General features: G+C 36.0%; 3 protein-coding genes across 5 annotated transcripts in view; 1 reads left to right on the forward strand and 2 right to left on the reverse strand.

The window, feature by feature from the left end:
• LOC306885602 (tetranectin-like) overlaps positions 1-3,041 on the reverse strand; it is a 3,716-nt gene extending 675 nt beyond the window's left edge. The window contains exons 1-3 of the mRNA XM_079442247.1: positions 2,873-3,041; positions 2,192-2,296; positions 1-870 (exon numbers count right to left, since the gene is read on the reverse strand). The exon at positions 1-870 is cut by the window's left edge and continues 675 nt beyond it. Coding sequence (XP_079298373.1) covers positions 479-870; positions 2,192-2,296; positions 2,873-2,975 — 600 coding nt within the window. The 5' untranslated portion in view covers positions 2,976-3,041 and the 3' untranslated portion in view covers positions 1-478. The remainder of the gene's footprint in view (positions 871-2,191; positions 2,297-2,872) is intronic.
• Positions 3,042-5,856: 2,815 nt separating this feature from the next.
• On the reverse strand, positions 5,857-10,292 carry LOC306884894 (exosome complex component RRP42-like). Its single transcript, XM_079441133.1, has 8 exons — positions 10,196-10,292; positions 9,690-9,791; positions 9,494-9,588; positions 8,321-8,486; positions 8,127-8,197; positions 7,335-7,458; positions 7,078-7,233; positions 5,857-6,017 (listed from the first exon to the last, which is right to left on the reverse strand). The coding sequence occupies exons 1-8, from the start codon at positions 10,250-10,252 to the stop codon at positions 5,913-5,915; spliced, it is 876 nt and encodes a 291-aa protein (XP_079297259.1). The 5' UTR covers positions 10,253-10,292; the 3' UTR covers positions 5,857-5,912.
• Positions 10,293-10,402: 110 nt separating this feature from the next.
• On the forward strand, positions 10,403-16,824 carry LOC306885857 (protein HGH1 homolog). 3 transcript variants are annotated; one of them, XM_079442647.1, is made up of 7 exons: positions 10,403-10,475; positions 11,280-11,832; positions 13,354-13,454; positions 13,651-13,749; positions 14,490-14,581; positions 14,870-14,992; positions 15,867-16,824. In XM_079442647.1, exons 1-7 carry the CDS (start codon positions 10,451-10,453, stop codon positions 16,041-16,043), a joined length of 1,170 nt encoding a protein of 389 aa, XP_079298773.1. In that variant the 5' UTR covers positions 10,403-10,450; the 3' UTR covers positions 16,044-16,824. The 3 variants fall into 3 exon arrangements, with proteins under 3 accessions (XP_079298773.1, XP_079298774.1, XP_079298775.1); XM_079442648.1 differs by having other exon boundaries at positions 10,411-10,475; positions 11,238-11,832; XM_079442649.1 differs by having other exon boundaries at positions 10,475-10,566; positions 11,238-11,832.
• Positions 16,825-17,900: the final 1,076 nt, after the last annotated feature.

Raw genomic sequence — 17,900 nt, forward strand, 5'->3', positions numbered from 1 at the left:
TTTGATGTGAAAGGACAACAGGGGATAGACTTTTTCACTGGAGGAAGCATTAATATGGTTTATGTGTTTTAGCCAGAAGCTACGGTTTGAAGTTAAAACACCTTAATGATGGATTTCTTTCATACAAACACAGCTTTCCCCTTCACAAGACTTTAATTGATGGACTGGAGTCCAGTGTGGATTACTTGTGGATTGTTGTGATGTTTGGATGGCCTGAGGGTCAGTATATTTAGATTTTTGTGTTTGTTTATTTTGCGTTTTTGGCTAGATCTTAATGGAGAATGTTCAAAAATGTATTTTATTGCAGTGTCCTTTGATTATAGATCAGCTTTGGTATCTGAATATTTTTATGGAGTGAAATGACAATCTTTGTTCTCCTCACAAGAAAAATATACAATTACGGAGCAAACACAATGCAAGCAGGATTGTGCAATGAAAAGGACAGTTAAGGCCAAGCAAACCGCAGTGCTGGATGATCTCAGACGATGTTGAACTCGCAGACGGATGCTCTCTCCTCGCGACAATTCTGGTCCAGCCACTTCCCACCGGAAGCGCCGGAGAGTACGCCGCAGTTTTCTTCCCTGCTGCCGTCGGGCTGCGGGAGCTTCCAGTTCTTGTAGCGGATGTTTGAGCTGGCCTGGTCCCTCCAAACGCCCTCCGTCTGCATGTCGTTGATGCCCAGCCAGATTTCAGCGTCCGGGCCGATGCTCTGGCGTACGTACTCATAGAGTTGCCTGTTTTCATCAGAAGACAGCGGAGTGCTGAGGATTCCTCCCTTGGCGATGCAGTCTTCACTGGCCGCGTGGTAGCGCTTCTTCACGGTGTCCACCAGAAAACACTTACCAGGGATCTTCATGCCTTTCAGACAGACTGGCGGAGAATAAAGACACATGTTTGGGTTCTGTTTGCGTTCTTTAAATGCCTCATGTAATGTACAAAAACATTTTTGTTGTTCTTTTAAAATAAAAAGTGTAATGTATTGTAAGCAGGGTTGTTTTAGTATTATTGATATAGTTTCCAATTAATATTTTGAACTTGTTTTTATTTAATATATATTTTTAAAATATTTTATTTCAGTTCATGTTTATTTTATTTAAAACAATTCAAATGTTTTTAATGGTTTTAGTTTTAATTTAGTCAACATTTTGTCAAAACCTTACTTAGAAATAATGAGCTCATTAACATATTACTGGACATATTTACATATCAACACCTTTAACTGCCTCTGCCCTGATATATGAAGATGAACCATGCACAATATCAGCCAATCACAACAGAGGTCATTTACATATATTCTATATACAGTTTGCAAACAGCTTTTTTAATAATAAGAAAGTCAGAAAATAGGTGGGAAACTATAATTAAAAATTTAATTATGATTGTTTTTTGTGCAAGAATCCTTGATTAACATTATAAGTGAATTTACGGGAAAGTGATATATAAAATAATACAAAAGTTAAGAACTTAAGAGTGATGTTTGGCATGTGTTTGATTAGTCTACTTTTAGAATATTGAAGTTGTATAGTCTTAAGAAATATAACACATATTTGTCTCAAGATTTCCTCATAGATCAAACACTAGACGACATCTGACTCAATGTTCTCCAGGGAAAACACAAGCTGTTAAAATCATCAAAAGTGACACGTGGAGGCCATGTGTCTTATGTAAGTCTAATCCAAACAATATGCCACAGTCTACAGTACAACATTTTGGTTTTTTGAGCTCAAGGGCCAGACAGAATCTCAAGTTTTGGTTACACTTTATTTCGATAGTCTACTTTAGACATTCTACTAACTATAAGTAACGTTGTAACTGCATGTAAACTAATTCTCATTCATTTGCAAGTACATGTCTACTAACTCTCAGTAGGTTTAGGGTTAGTAGAATAAGTTGACACTTGCAAAGTTTCTCAAAGTCAGTATGTTGTATGTTGTGGACCCATCAAAATAAAGTGTTAGCAGATATTAAACAGACAGTCTACTAATACTCTAATGACTGCTAGTTGACATGTAGCTGCAAAGTTACTTACTGATAGTAGAATGTCTAAAGTGGACTATCGAAATAAAGTGTTACCCAAGATTTTTTTTTTTTTTTTGAGTCAAATAGGCTAGGTTAGAGATATTGTCTAGATGCTTCACTAATGCAGCATGTCTTTACACAGATGAATTTACGGTGTGATGGTCGGTCTCACCAGTCTGCAGGGCCTGCTGCTCCTTCAGAAGATTCAGTTCCAGCACAATGTCTTTGATCTGCTGTTGCAGGTCCTCCAAAGCAGCGCTGGCTCGAGTATCTGAGTCTTATAGATAGAGAGATCTTAGGATGAATTAAAGGAAAAATAAAACATTTCACCCTAAAGTTATGCATAAAGTAAATGAAGCCTATTTTCAGACCATTAATATGATGTAATTTATACTGAATTAAAAATGTAATATGGAAACGAGAATCACCATAAATAAGTAAATAAATAAATGTTTTTTAAAATAAATTAAACATTATATTGAATTTTTATTTAATATACACGTATGATTTGTTTTTAATTTATAACATTTTATTTCATTTTAATATGTAAGACATTTAAACAAATGTCTTATATTCTTTAATTACATATATATACTGTATATATACTGTGTGTGTGTGTATCATCATTTAGTTGAATTTTTATTTGTTTTTAACCTTGAGAACCAAATGTATTAAACATAATGCTTACTGAGGAGGAAACTGAGTGTACTTTTCTTCAAACAGCAACTTTTTAAAGAAAATATGCTTTGCACAGTGATGCTCTGCAACTTTGTCAACATTTAGTATTCCCACAAAGCAGCTTTCAAGTCGAATAAATGATGAAACAACAAAAATGAGCAAAAATCATCCTCACCTTTTTTAGCGTTGGGTTTCTTTTTGGAAGCGTTCTGCTGGTGTGAGGTGTGTGTGAGGAGCAGCAGGACTCCCAGCAGAAGACAGCCGTCTCTGAGTCTCATGGTGAAGTCTGGAGAATGAGGAGAGATCTCTGCTTCTCAGCTCAGCTCACAGAGGAAAACTGCTGTAATAAGAACCTGCTGCGTTTGGTCTTCATCCTGAGCAGAGAGGAGGAGTGACATCCTCATACACCTCACAAACACACACACACACACACACACCTCGACCCGTAAAGCTCATGGCTAGAAGTGTTACATAAACTACAGACAGTGTGCTGGTGAAACACAGAATACTTTTTGTGAATTCTGTCCTCCATGCTAAAATTCAAGTATCATATTATTGTAATAGAAAAATGCGAACACAATAAAGCCACTATAACATACATTAAACAAGAGTCAATTGACAGTATATAATAAAAATTAGAACTTCACTAAAATATTTTAACAATGTTCTCAAGACAAGAATTTTTCATAAGCAAGTTGTCAAATTTATAACATACTTTTTTTTATATATATATTTTTAAAACATTAATTACATTATCTGTTGGCCAGAATTGTTAGATTTTTGTTACCTTCAACATCTTTGTCGCAAAATTATTTTTGTGTTTTATAGTTAATTATATTTCCTTTTTAAATTTTGCTAAAAATATGTGGAAATAGACTTGTTTTAAATGTGGGGTATCATTCCAAATAAATTATTAGACTAAAAATCAACAGCAGATTAATTACAATTGTGTGTGTGTGTGTGTATATATATAGTTGGTTTTTAAGTGTGACAACTAGCCCCGTTTTCTATGCCCACTATGTTTTCCACTCAAGTAAAGCAATAGTTTACCCAAAAATGAAAATTCTATCATGGAAGTCAGTGGAAACCAAAACTTCAGTTACCGTCAGTCTTCAAAATGTTTTCTTTTATGTTATTTTTTGGGTGGACTATCCCTTTAAAAAGCTCCTATGAGTTATATTGCAGATTATAAACCTGGACTTGAATGAATTAGCTAACTCAAGACAGAAAAGCAGGTTCTCAAATTTCTCAATACACATTGAGAGTCCTGGAGCATTTAAGGTCTCCTCAGGACGCGTTTCTTCTTGTGTATGATATTATCTGTGCAGTGATTGCTGCTTTTTGTTTTGGATTCACCGTGCCACAGGAAGAAGCAAAGCTATTATGGGATGGAATATATCCAGGCTCACAGCAGCTGGATCTTCCTCAGATGACACGTGGCAGACGAGACGTCTTGCTGGACACTGGTGTGAGCTCAACACCATCCCAGGAAAAAATGACAACTACAGCACCTGTGAACTTACACAAGGCTATGAATATTCCACAAATGTATCCGACATGTTGTTTTACCTAATATTCACAATTAAATCAAATATCCTTTCTAGGACAAATGAAACATAAAAAAGAAATCACTAACTTCTTTAAAGGAATAGTTGAAAATTTGCTGAAAATTTACTCACCTTCAAGCCATTCAAGATGTAGATGAGTTTGTTTGTTCATCGTAACAGATTTGGATAAATTAAGTATTACATCAATAGTTCTTTGATGGATCCTATCAGTGAATGGGTGCCGTCAGAATGAGGGTCCAAACAGATGTTAAGGATTCTGGGTATTCCTTTCTATTCCTCTATTAAAGCTGCAGTCCGTAAGTTTTGCCTCTTTCTCGCCATCTCTGTTTGAAAACCTGGAATTGCAGCTCTGTGTGGAATTATCTTCCGTGCATGGGGTTGTGCTCCGGCATGGCTCCAGCGCAGATGAATCTAAAGTTTCTGGCCGGCGCTACAGAGCCCCAATTACCAGGAGAGCCAGGCACAAGAACAGTTTCTTCCCCCAGGCAATCCAACTTATGAACAGTTAAATGTCCCCACCATTATGCAATAACCTTATATTTATTTGCTACCACCTCCATCCTTTTACATCCCTGCATCTCCTTCTATTCTATCCCATTCTATCATCTTTTGCACAGCTGTATATACAATCATTTGTTTCAATTCTTATTTTTTTGTTTATATTTATATATGTGTATTTTTTATTCTCATCTTATTTTTATTGCCTGCATGTCGTTGTTGTCTCTATGAACTGGAAGCTTATGACACTAAAACAAGTTCCTTGTATGTGCAAGCATAAATAATAAAGCTCTTTCTGATTCTGATGAGTATGTGTCAGTCTGTCTCTAAAATAAATTCTTTTAACCCAAAAAGCAAACTATGCTCCCTTCGAACTGGTTTTCTTTAAAACACAAATCTTGTGTAATCCCAGGCTATCTGTAATCAGAAGCATATTTAAAACTGGAATATAATTTTATTTCATTCACATGCGTTTCATAAACACGTAATCCTTTCTGGATTACAATCCGCCATCAAAATAAATTTAATTATTCTAGCTACTGTGAGAAAAGGCTATAAACGATGCACCACCTGCAGGATCCTCACATGTGATAGCCTTCAAGCTGGGACAAATTCTTTATGCTTACAGACATGACTTAATGACACAGTGCCATGCTCGAATTCCCCACCAAAACCTGCCCATACCACTCAAATCAGAAAACATTATTATAAGATAACCGTTGTGAATCGGGCTAAAGTAAGGAGATAGTTTTGAACACTGGCTGGTTATGTACTTGCTGAAATATTGAATTTGGATAATTTTTTACCAAAAAAAAAAAAAAAAAAAAAGTTACGGACTGCAGCTTTAAATTCAGGTATTAAAAAAACATCAAGTGCTCAAATTTCTCTCAAACAGCTCAAAACGTATATAGGAAAAAATCTGATTTGAGAGAAAAATCATTTAACATTCAGTCATCTGTTAAACAGCAGTCTGAGTCCAGTCATTAAAATGACAGCTGGAAAAATGAAAACAAAAACAGCAATGTTATATAACCTCACATTAGACGGGATTCTATGTTAGTTGAAGTTTTTAAGCAGGACATGACAAACGTCATAGAAAATTTTGGTCATTTATTGGAAAAACAAACAAAAAAGGTACAAAACAGGAAGCTATCCAAGGAATCCCACTTTCTGCCGTTTCTTGCCAAGACTTTCTTCTTTCTGCAGCAGCTCCATGAGAGGCGCATGAAGAGTCTTGCCCACACGCTTCCCAGCCTATAACATGAACACACGATAACAGTGAATAGAAATGCATATAAACAGCACAAGCTGCATTAAATCCTCTAATATAGCACCAACATTTGTAAGGCCTCTATATTTTATATTTCTAGAAATATTTCAAGATGAACACTTACTGAACTGAAACAACTTGATTATCCATGATTTTATTTACATTTATATATTACACACACACACACGCATACATATAGGGAAATCTAGAATGACAATTAATATTCAATTAATATATGCATTTTTTGCAAGTAGTTCTTTACACTGTTATAAAACTACCAGAATTTAACCTTGCTTTTTGTCCATGTAAACTGCATCATATTTTCCATGGGCCTGTCAACAAATCATGTTTTTTTCCTCGTTGACGTATTCTCACTATATCATATTATATGAGCAATAAAAGCCTGATGTATCAAATAAGATACTCAACAAAAAACACACATGAAAACTTTTATATAGATTCTTCTTTTATATTTTGTCTAAAAGGTTCAATAAACTGTTCCATAGTAAAAAATAAAAATTACTATTTAAATTATTATTACATATGTGACCATGGACCACAAAACCATAAGGGTAAATTTTTCGAAATTGAGATTTATACATAATATGAAAGCTGAATAAATAAGCTTTCCATTTCCATACAACTATTTGAAAATCTGGAATCTGAGGGTGTAAAAAAATTTTAATATTTGGAAAATTGCCTTTAAAGTTTCCCAAATGAAGTTCTTAATGCATATTACCAATCAAAAATTAAGTTTATTATATTTACGGTAGAAAATTTACAAAATATCTTCATGGAACATGATCTCTACTTAATATCCTAATGATTTCTAATGAAAAAGATAATTTTGACCCATTCAGTGTATTTTTGGCTATTGCTACAAATATACCCCAGTGACTTAAGACTGGTTTTGTGGTCCAGGGTCACATATGTCAGGCTTTACAGGGATAATACTTGTAGTTAGGGATTTGAACAAAAGCGATGCCTTAGAAAACACTAATAATAATTAGAATAAGAACATTTAAAAAAAAAAAATTATCCAACCTCTGTCATCTCAAAGATACTTTCTGGGTCCAGACTTCCTCTTCCCATTTTCCTGACGCAAGTGACCGTCCCTCGGTGTGTGACTGAAATCAGGAGACTGGCCACAGAGCAGGCCTTTTCCTGTAACGTGGCGTCCACCACATGTCTGTGACCAATCTGAAACACAGACACACATCCCATATATAAAAAGCTACAGAAACACAGAACTGAGCATGAGATGAGTAATAGCTAGGTAATAGCTCCAGGCTGTGCTGTACCTTGCAGAGGGTTACGATACACGGCACGTTTTCCACATTGAGCCGCATGCAGTCGTAAGGGTCGTCTGACAGCTCGATGTCCTTCACTCCCTCCTCATCCTCAGATATGTGCACTTTGGGAATTCTGTTTGGGAAAAGGGGATGCAGATAAGTTCCTCATTGTTTATTTGGAGTTTAAGCAGTTAATTTTAATGCCTTTTCTAAATAGGATTACTGCATAAAGGCTTTTAAAATATTTTTTTAGAGGCTCACGGGGTGGATTGATATTTGTATCTGGCATATTAATCCTTGGAACGTATGTTTAAGTAAAAATAAATAATATGTTCAAAACACAAATGTCCTGAGTGAAATTAAAAATTTTAACTTCATTTATTTTACACATTTTACAGCATCAAAGAGTATATTTATGGCAAACTTAAAAATAGTATGATTTAAACAGTCTTAATAACAATACATCAATTAATTGTATATAATAATTTAACAATATTATTAAAGAATAAAATAAATAAATACAGAATTCTAAAATTCAAAGTTTAAAACTTAAATTTGAAAATTTAAAATTGAAAGTTGAAGTACTAAAATGACAAAAAAAAAAAAAACAAATTAACTAACAAAAATAACAATCATGAAAACTAAAATGAAAAAGTAAACAAATAAAATATGAATAAATACTATAACAGTATATAAGTAACACGGTACTTAAATAACACTGCCTGCCACAGTTTTAACATTCCCCAACAGAAACCTTACAGCTTTGTCAGGATTTTAATGGGAAAAGATGCGGTTACTTACCGTGTATTGAACAGAGCAGCTTTTATCGCAATGGATATGGCGTCAAACAGGTTTCCATCACATTGCAGCAGCTGCGCACATAATTAGACATTCAAAAATATATGATTAATCAACAACATAAAGACATCGCAATATTTTCTAGTATAATTCTTCATTCATTCACTCTGTTCAGGACGGATATGCGGGTCACTCACCAACACATCCACGTACAGCACCCAGCAGTTCTCTCCCGGACAGATGCAGAGGGAACGCAGGTCCATGCTGTGTCTGTTGTTGAACACTTTATAGAGCGTGTTACTAAGCTCCACCCCCAGCTCCTCCCCTCCACGCCCCTCAAACTCTGGAGTGGCGTTTGCTGAGCTACAAAAGCAACAAGCATTTCATACTCATTTTCTATCTGAATGGTGAGTAAACTGATGTGACATCAGCTTGCACATCATGAACATATAAACATGTATCATCTATGGATATTCATTGCTAAATTGCATATTCATACACTGAAGTACCTGCACTGGTCAATTACAGCTCCAACTATGTACATATATGGACTGTCAAATAAATTACATACTGTCTTATTAATTGCGCATCTCAGAATCTTATGCATTAATCCTTGGAATTGACATGATTTAATGGTTCCAGAACAGTTCAACCCAAATTTTAGAGTGTGCGCAGCGCATTTTACGGAGGATTATTTCCTGAACCTGGAAGAGTAACGTTAGCCTACAATGCTGATTTGCACAAAGGCTGTTTCTATAAAGTGGGGCAATTCCAACTTTGCAAGGACAGTCTGGGGCTTCTGACTCACAGCCTGTAAGTACGTTTCTGCTACTGACGAATTCAAACGCGAGTTTTGAGCAGTGATTGTTGTTTGTCGTTTCTCCGATCACAAATGCAGACATGGTAATGTTTAGGCAGGGCGATGCAATGCGACGCGTAAAAAGACAGTATAAGTCATTATAATCAGTAATTATGTCCACACTGGATGCAACAAATGCCTCCTTTATAAGGGGTTTTATTGTTTTTGTGTCGTCGCGCCGGGACACGGCATCACAATATGGTAAGGTGGCGTAACATTTCCGTCTCACGCTTGAGGTATTCGGCCAATCACAATGCACTGGATAGCTGGCCAATCAGAGCAGGCGTCGTTTCTCAGAATGATGAGCTTTGTAAAAATCAATGTTTCAGAAAGGCAGGGCATAGAGGAGTAACGATAATGTACAGTATGTGGAAAATAATGTGTTTTTTTGAACCTTAAACCGCATAAACATTGCATTACACCAAATAATGTTCTTTTTAGCATGCTGGTATAGTGGCTGTAATGATGCAAGCTTGATGTCTATTTTGTACTTATAAATTTGATGACTCACCAGTCCACAAAGAACTCCAGATAGCCTTCATCTGGTACCATGGGTTTGGGTTTACCAATCTCTGCTTTTATTCCTACGAGAACATCTGTGTGACCCTGTCAAACACATCACACAACAGAATGATTTACAAAGCCTATAGTAACAGATATTACAATACATGCTATTATTACAAATAAACCTGTTTAATTCAGCTTACAAGACTGATTTTAGCAGAACCATCAGTGTTTGACACCACATCCGTCTCGATCTCCATGTGTCTGTAGTCTTCACATCCTCGTCCATCCAGTCTCAGGTCATCCTGTCAGCAGTGTTCATTATTAAACACTCATGTTATGATGTCTCAGAAAATTATCAGGTTAATGTGATAACATTTTTTTCATTTTCTACAGTGGATTTCTGCTTAAGTAAAATTGACACCAAGCAGAAGAATGTTTCTATCCTGAATGACAGACACCTTTCTGAAGTCTCTGCCTCCTTTGTTACAACAGCTGTCAAAATGCCTTTTAACTACAGTGGAACATATCAAGCGAATTTGAAATAAGAATAAAAGGTTAAGTAATACATACAGCAAGAATACAACCACACAGACTACATGAGATCATCAGATAGGCTACAAGATATGGGGGCTTTTTCTGATGTTCAAATCATTTCTTTTATAACACGTTTAATAAACTAAATGATCAAACGTGCGATTTTACTTACTCGAACTCCATGCATGATATAAACCTTCTCCGCTTCGCTTACTTGAACTGCTGCCATGTTTCAAAGACACGCAGTGCGGAGTGCGCTGTGCGTCATCACAAAGCGCGAGAAGAAGACTGCGAAGGCGGAGCCTAGAGTTAATCGCCCAATCATATGCCAGTGCGTAAAAAAATGGGAGGGAATATTTGAGTAAACTCTAATCTGATTGGATAAGTGACATGTCAATTCCTACAGTAGGAACTACATTCAACGCACATGTGTTCTGTATGTCGTGAATGCGGTAAGTATCTATTTCAACAAATGCAACTTGCTAATGAAATCGCTTTATACCACATATTTAAACACGCTTTTTACAGTAGATCGCTGAACAGGTCAGATTTTTGGTTTTGCATATTCAGTTGAAAATTGCAAACGTAATGATCAGTTGTTATGATTGTAATATTGAAGTATTGTAGTGCACAAACTGTACTATCGTAATAAATTTTGACTCTTTATAAAAAAAACTACTGCGTTGCCATGATACAGTGGTAATACCATGGCACTTTGGGATACACTAAGGCAGGGGTTTTCAATATTTTAGATGCCAAAGAGCGCCAAAAAGGATTGTACTCGTACGATCCGAAAATTACATTTTAAGGCATCTATATAATTTCTTAAAAGATGATATATTTGTCTAAATATTACTTGGAAAATATTGAGTTTCAATTAAGTAAATTATTACGATTTTTCATCTCATTATAGCACTGTACTGTAAAATGTGTTATTCGTTTTCTTATTTTAATCGAATTTTTATTTATCTGTTTATTTGAATCTATATTTTGTTATATATTTTAATTTAATAATTCTTATTTTTAGCTTTTTTTTTTACAATTTATATTTATTTTTATTCTGTGATTCTAGCTTATTTTTTGTACTCATACCGCTTTACTGTTAATGTTTATTTTAATCCAATTTCTGTTTATTTGTATTTTATTTGGTGGTTCTAGCTGACTAAAGGTTATTGTTAAGCTAGTGCTTAGACTGTCTGTGTTTTCTTTTGCAGTTTGAATTAAAAAAAAAAACAAGAATCTGAGTCTGTCAACAGACCTAGCCACAATGCTTAGTGATGGTGAAGCTAAAGAACTGCTGTCATTTCTCACTCTGGAGATGAGAGCTGATGTCAAAGGTCAGGCCACGGGATACATCCTGGGCCTCACAGGAAACCGGGATGGGTGCCGGTACCTGCAGTCCAAGCCGGACTTTCTCAAAGCCTTGGTGACTCTAACCCGCGACCCCTCCATCGCCATTGTCAAGGACTGTTATCATGCCCTGATTAACCTCTCAGCGGATGAGACTCTTCACCAGCCTTTGGTCAAAGAGACAGACTTACTGGCCATACTGTTCCAGAACCTCCTGGACCCGGAGTACATGTTTGCAGATCGGATCTGTACTATCCTCAGTAACCTGAGCCGACACGAGCGGACGTGTAGAGATGTGTTCAGTACTCTGCAGGAGCAGAAGATCGGATTGGACAAAGTGGTGGAGATCTTCTGCACGGAGGGGTTCAATAAGAAAGCTTCACTTCATTATCTGGGACCCCTGCTGTCCAACCTCACACAGCTGCCTGAGGCACGACACTTCATTCTGGACAAGGACAGGTAAGCTGTACTAATAATACCACAGTACTGAATGATTACTTGGATCTGGGAATAGTACTATTCCCAGATCCATGGTATGCGTAAAAACATTATATTTTCACAATATTACAATTAACTAGTAAATTATTATAGGTCCTTTGCCTAGCCAGCCAGCTGAATCTACTCCAGAGAACTGCAATGCCTTTTGAATTATTTTATAATAACATAGTGGAGATTAGACAGCCGTTTAATACTGATTTCAGAGATCATGATGTTGATTCGTGTCCACCTTCAACATTTACTCATTTTAATGAAATCTCTGTCTACCTTGGAGCGCATTGTTGTACTTTCAAAATCCTCCTTCTGACTGCCTTCCTGCTTGGTTTTTAAAAGCTGTATTTCACACGGTTGGTCCACATATTTTAGCAATTATTAACTGTTCTTTGTCTTCTGGAATTTTTCCCGCATGTTTTAAACATGCCACTATTTTTCCATTATTAAAGAAGGCTTCTCTAGATCCCTCCAATTTAAGTAATTTTAGAAATATTTCTAAGCTTCCATTTCTGTCATAGATCATAGAAAAAGTTGTCAATGCAACTGACTTCGTATATGTGAAGTGAAGTGACATTCAGCCAAGTACGGTGACCCATACTCGGAATTCGTGCTCTGCATTTAACCCATCCAACGTGCACACACACAGCAGTGAACACACACACACGGTGAATTCGTGATTGTTGCTTGTATTTAAAGCCTTGAAGCGTCAGGCTCCTGCCTATATATGTGATTTATTGACTGCTTATGAGCCTGATTGTTGGTTGAGATCCTCCTGTAGGGCGCTATTAATGGTTTCAAAATCTCGACTTGTTACCAAAGGTGACCGTGCTTCCCTGCCTGGAGATATTAGGCAGGCTACTACTGCATCCTCTTTTAAGTCTCTTTTTAAGACTCATTTTTATCGTATGGCATTTGCTTAATTTTGATGGTATTTTTTGTATTTTGTTACTGTACTGATCTTTTTATTGTAAAGCACTTTGTAACTTTGTTTTGAAAGGCGCTATATAAATAAATGTTTACTTACATCTACGAAAATATGGTATTATCATGGTACGGATTAAAAAAACATGATATTACCATAGTTCACTTACAAAATATGTATGTGAACTATACAAACGGTATTATTATTGTAGGGGTTAAAAAAAACATTACCATGGTGCATGTCCAGAAACATATTATATTAGCATAGTACATCTTCAAAAATATGGTATCATCATAGTACAGATAAAGTCCCCCGCCATAATATTACACTAGTACATGTGTAAAAACATTGTTATGGGTTAAAAAATATGATCTGTCCAAAAACTTGGTATTATCATGATGTTTAAAAAAAAAGAAAAGAGCTTATTACCATGGTACATGTCCAAAATATGTTATTATTATGGTTTTGTCAAAAAAAAACATATTACCATGGTACATCTCCAAAAGCACAGTAATACAGTGGTACTAGACAGTATGTGATTGATTGTTTCATGTGTGTTTCTACAGGTGTGTGATTCAGAGGCTCCTGCCGTACACACAGTACGAGGAATCGACCACCAGACGAGGAGGGGTAGTGGGAACGCTCAGAAATTGCTGCTTTAACTATAGTAAGTTATTCCTCTTAATGCTTGTGATTGGCTTACTAATCTATGGTAATACCGTCTACAAAATGAATAATAGTAAATGTAAAGAGCATTTGATTGCTGCAAATTTCATAATTGAAAGGAAAGCCAATGCAAAAATAAGTCAGAGACAAATAAAAATGAATTTAATTCTCATTAAACATGCCTTTTGTCCATACAGCTCATCATGAGTGGTTGCTCAGTGATGCGGTGGATATTTTACCATACCTTTTATTACCATTGGCTGGACCAGAGGAGCTCTCAGAGGAAGAGAATGAAGGTGATGCTTTTTACATCATCTGGACGTTGCTCTTTTTCATAAAATAAGTTTACCAAATAAGTCAGACTTATTTTGACCCAAATCAACTGACAATAAGTCAGACTAACTGAAATAAACTTGTTTTATGAAAAAGATCCCCAGATCTAAGAACGATTTTTGTTTTGTTTTGATTTTCGTTTGTCCAGTAGGTGGTGCTGTTAAATCATTTTGATGATACACAGGTTGAATGTTAATTGTATTTCCCACAGCATGTGTAAGGAAAATGGAATGAGCAAAGTGGAAATACCACCATTACAGCAGGAAGTTGTGAATTTGCTAAGCCAGAATCTTTGTTCAAAGTTTGCGGTTTCATAAAAGCAGTTTGAAGAGTTTATATGCACCATATTTTCCACTTATGCATAATGCCTTTCTGAACAAAATAGGAGAGAAAACGTATTTGTTAATAAGTGACCTTATAAGACCTTTCTGAAATGCTTTCAAAGTCTGTTTAACTATAGCCCAACCATACTTCAATCTAATTTAAAAAGAGTATGTTTGAACTGTATCATTTTTACTAAAGCTTATTCTAAAGGTTTGAGATTTGAAGAAACTCTGAACCTAACATATTAAAAGACATGCTGTTTCTATTTTAAGTGATAGTTAAAATGTTTTAAAGGTGAAGTGTTTGATTATCGTGCCACTATTTTAACAATACAACAATTACATAATTTACATTAATTGATTCTTATTTGCATTTACAGGTTTGCCTGTGGACTTGCAGTACCTGCCAGAGGATAAAAAGAGAGAAGATGATCCTGATATCCGCAAGATGCTCTTAGAAACCCTGACGCTTGTAAGAACAGCATCTCAAATCTTTCATTTATTTTATCTATCATTTGCCTGTATTGAAGTTAATGACTTGCACAACCATTCTAATGTTTGAGGGCGATACATATTTTTTTTACATTTTTGAAAGTCTCTTATGCTCATCAAGGTTGCATCTATTATTTAATAGGTCCTTGCTGTATAAAAGTCTTACAAAACAATTTTGGAATGTAGAGTTTTATCACTATATTTTTCTTCCTTTATGTATGTATGGCTATTCTTTAGTTCAGTTTCTTAATGATCTGTTCATATTCAGCTTACAGCTACTACAGTGGGCCGACAGATTATGAAGAACAAGAATGTGTATCCCATCATGAGAGAGTTTCACAAATGGGAGAAGGATCCACATGTGATTTCAGCCTGTGAGAAACTCGTCCAGGTATGAAAACATTCAAGGCAGCAATGCATGTATCATTCGTGGATAAAGAAATCCCATAATACACTGCAATGAGCTTATTGAAAAAACTACTTCTAGATGGCAAACAAGTTGATTTTATGAGCCTATTTTATCCAATATTTGTGGGCACAGTGTGTTGTTTATGCTTAGCGTAACACTATTAGCTCGTAAGGTTCAAATCAACGCAGTTCTGTCCAATTACACGATTGCATCTCTGTTGCATCACTTTTACAAGATCGTCACATGCAACATTTTCTGTAGATGTGGATTGTTGTGCTTTGGAAGACCCCAGACAGTAGGCAGATCCAGTTCTCCAAAACCAGGATTTATGAGTTTGGTCGAAAAAAGCAAGAGACACTAATTTGGTGGAAAAAGCCTGTTTCTTGCACCGTGGCAGGCGTATATTTGGGTACGGCCCCATGGAAAAGATGTCACAGGGTCTCCTATTAAAGCATGATATTCTCCATAACGTCTGGGAGATCCCTTTTGAACTCCAGGCCAGAAGCAGTGGTTCGGCCATTTGCCTCAACCCAACCATTTTAATTAGCATCAATAAAACAGCTAATATGCCAAGCGCAGAACGAGGCTAATATTTATCCAGGATTAATGGGCACTTTTTCATAATGCAGCAGTTTTTAACTAACTCGACTTTAACAGCTATCAAGTTACTGAAGTTTTTCCATGTTGTCGGGTTCCCGAAATTGCTACTTGGGAATGACAGTAAAAGTGAAGTGCTGTCTGGCATCTCATTAGCTCCCGTCCTGCATCATTACTACTTTTCTCTCGATATGCGACTCTGACGGAACATATTGAGGTCCATTAAGGTTTCATGTGCAATTTTGTGTCTTTGATTAAGGTTTTGATTGGAGACGAGCCGGAGGCGGGAATGGAGAATCTGATGGAGGTGGAGATTCCCAAAGACGTGGCGGAAAAACTGAAGGAACTGGACACCAAAGAGCAGGAACAAATGGAAAAGGACAAACATCAATCTGAGAAGAAGCAAAATGAATCTCCAGAGGGCCTAGAGAGATAAACGGACATCAAAGCCAATAAACAAAACATTACTTCCACAAATAGAGACTCTGTCAAGTTGAATGTCCAGCATAATTGAATAAAAAGATCTGCATGAGAATGAATACCTGAGGATTATCGTGGATAGAAAATATTTGATTCTAAATGCACCTGGTTATGGAAGAACACAGTTCATTTCTATCTGGTTCAGGCTGGTTTCTGTATTTGATTAGCAGGTGGACACCTGGTAGACCATCTTGGCTATGAGACCATGTGGTATGACCAGGTCATACAAACAAAGTGGTTTGTTGCTGGTCCAAACTGGTCTAGTTTGGGTGATCATCCACCTAATCAGCACGAACTAGCTACAAACCAGCTCCAAAACAAAAAAACCCACCTTAAACTAGCTTTAGCTAGAGTTTCCAGCAGGGTTAAAGACTTTGAATGCCCATTAGTTGTATCCTGGAGCTCATAATATAGATACTTTGTAACCCCATTATTAGACAGTCTTTGAAATGATTGTGAGGTGATTAGTAATCACATTATACTCAACTAAAAACCTATATGAGCTATACAGACTTTAACACTGTTGCAGTATCTGTCAAGTTCATGCAAAAGGTTGTAATAACTGATGAGGCAGTTTTGGACATGTTTGTTCAAAACTGTAGTTTGCTGCCCTCGTGTGGATATAATACAGCTTTTAAAACTCTCACCTGACTTTTATGTAGAGAATTGATGCATTTACTTCATAATATAACGTTTGTAATTATATTTCTGAATTAAAATCTGTTTGGAATTGCAAGAAAAAAAAAATATGAAGATGATAAATAGTATAAGAATATGACTGAAAAGAGTTTAAATTTTGAAGGTAGTGTTATTGAAAGTCATTTATCTGTAAACTCACAGGTGCCCAAGGCAATATTAATCCTTCTGACAGGCTGGTGAGTTTTAAAGTGGAGATCCAGGTTTGATGAGGCCCTCTGCTGAGATCTTGAGCAGGTGGTAAGAGAATCAACCAGGAAGCCCAGAGAAAGCAGATGGATGTACGCCACTGAAAACAGATTCTACAGCAGGCCAGTGCAAACTAGGAAGAATAACAAATTACTTAAAATCAGTCAAAATAACACTAGCGCTTACATAAATGTCCACTGGGGTTATCATCACATCGTTGCGGTCCACATTTTGAGATGTCTCTTTCCAACTTCCTCAGAAGAGGTCAAATTTTACATCGTCAAACCACAGAAATATGAAAGAGAAAAGCAATTTGAGGTCAAACCAGAATAAAATAGCTAAAAGCCTTAAAGTTATCATGGTCCATAAATGATGTGAATGCCAGCAACTGAGAAAAGGAGATGTACTTTGCTCCAATGATACATGTTACAATAAGCCGTGTTGGAGAAGCTACTAGTAATTTTAAGAATGTTCAAGCTCTTTTTTAACTAGTTCACCAAGCTTGTAGCTACTATAGTAATTTAAAGTATGTAAATCTACATTCAAGCTTTTTTTTAACTAGTTCACCAACTTAGTAGTAATTTAAAGTACAGTTGTGGTCAGAATTATTGGAACCCTTGGTAAATATGATCAAAGAAGACTGAAAATTAACCTGCTTTGTTAATCCTTTTGATCTTTTATTTAAAAAATTCACAAAAAGCTAACCTTTCATTGGATAATAAGAATTTAAAATGGGGGGAAATATCATTATGAAATAAATGTTTTTCTCAAACACACGTTGGACACAATTATTGGCACCCCTAGAAATTCTTAAGAGTAAAATATCTCTGAAGTATACTCCCATTCATATTCACAATTTTGAGCACTCTAGGGTGATTATGAACATGAAATTATCCAGCCATGGCTTCCTGTTTCACAGAAATATAAA

This window comes from Barbus barbus, assembly GCF_936440315.1.
Source record: "Barbus barbus genome assembly, chromosome: 19".
NCBI classification, from domain to species: Eukaryota; Metazoa; Chordata; class Actinopteri; order Cypriniformes; family Cyprinidae; genus Barbus; species Barbus barbus.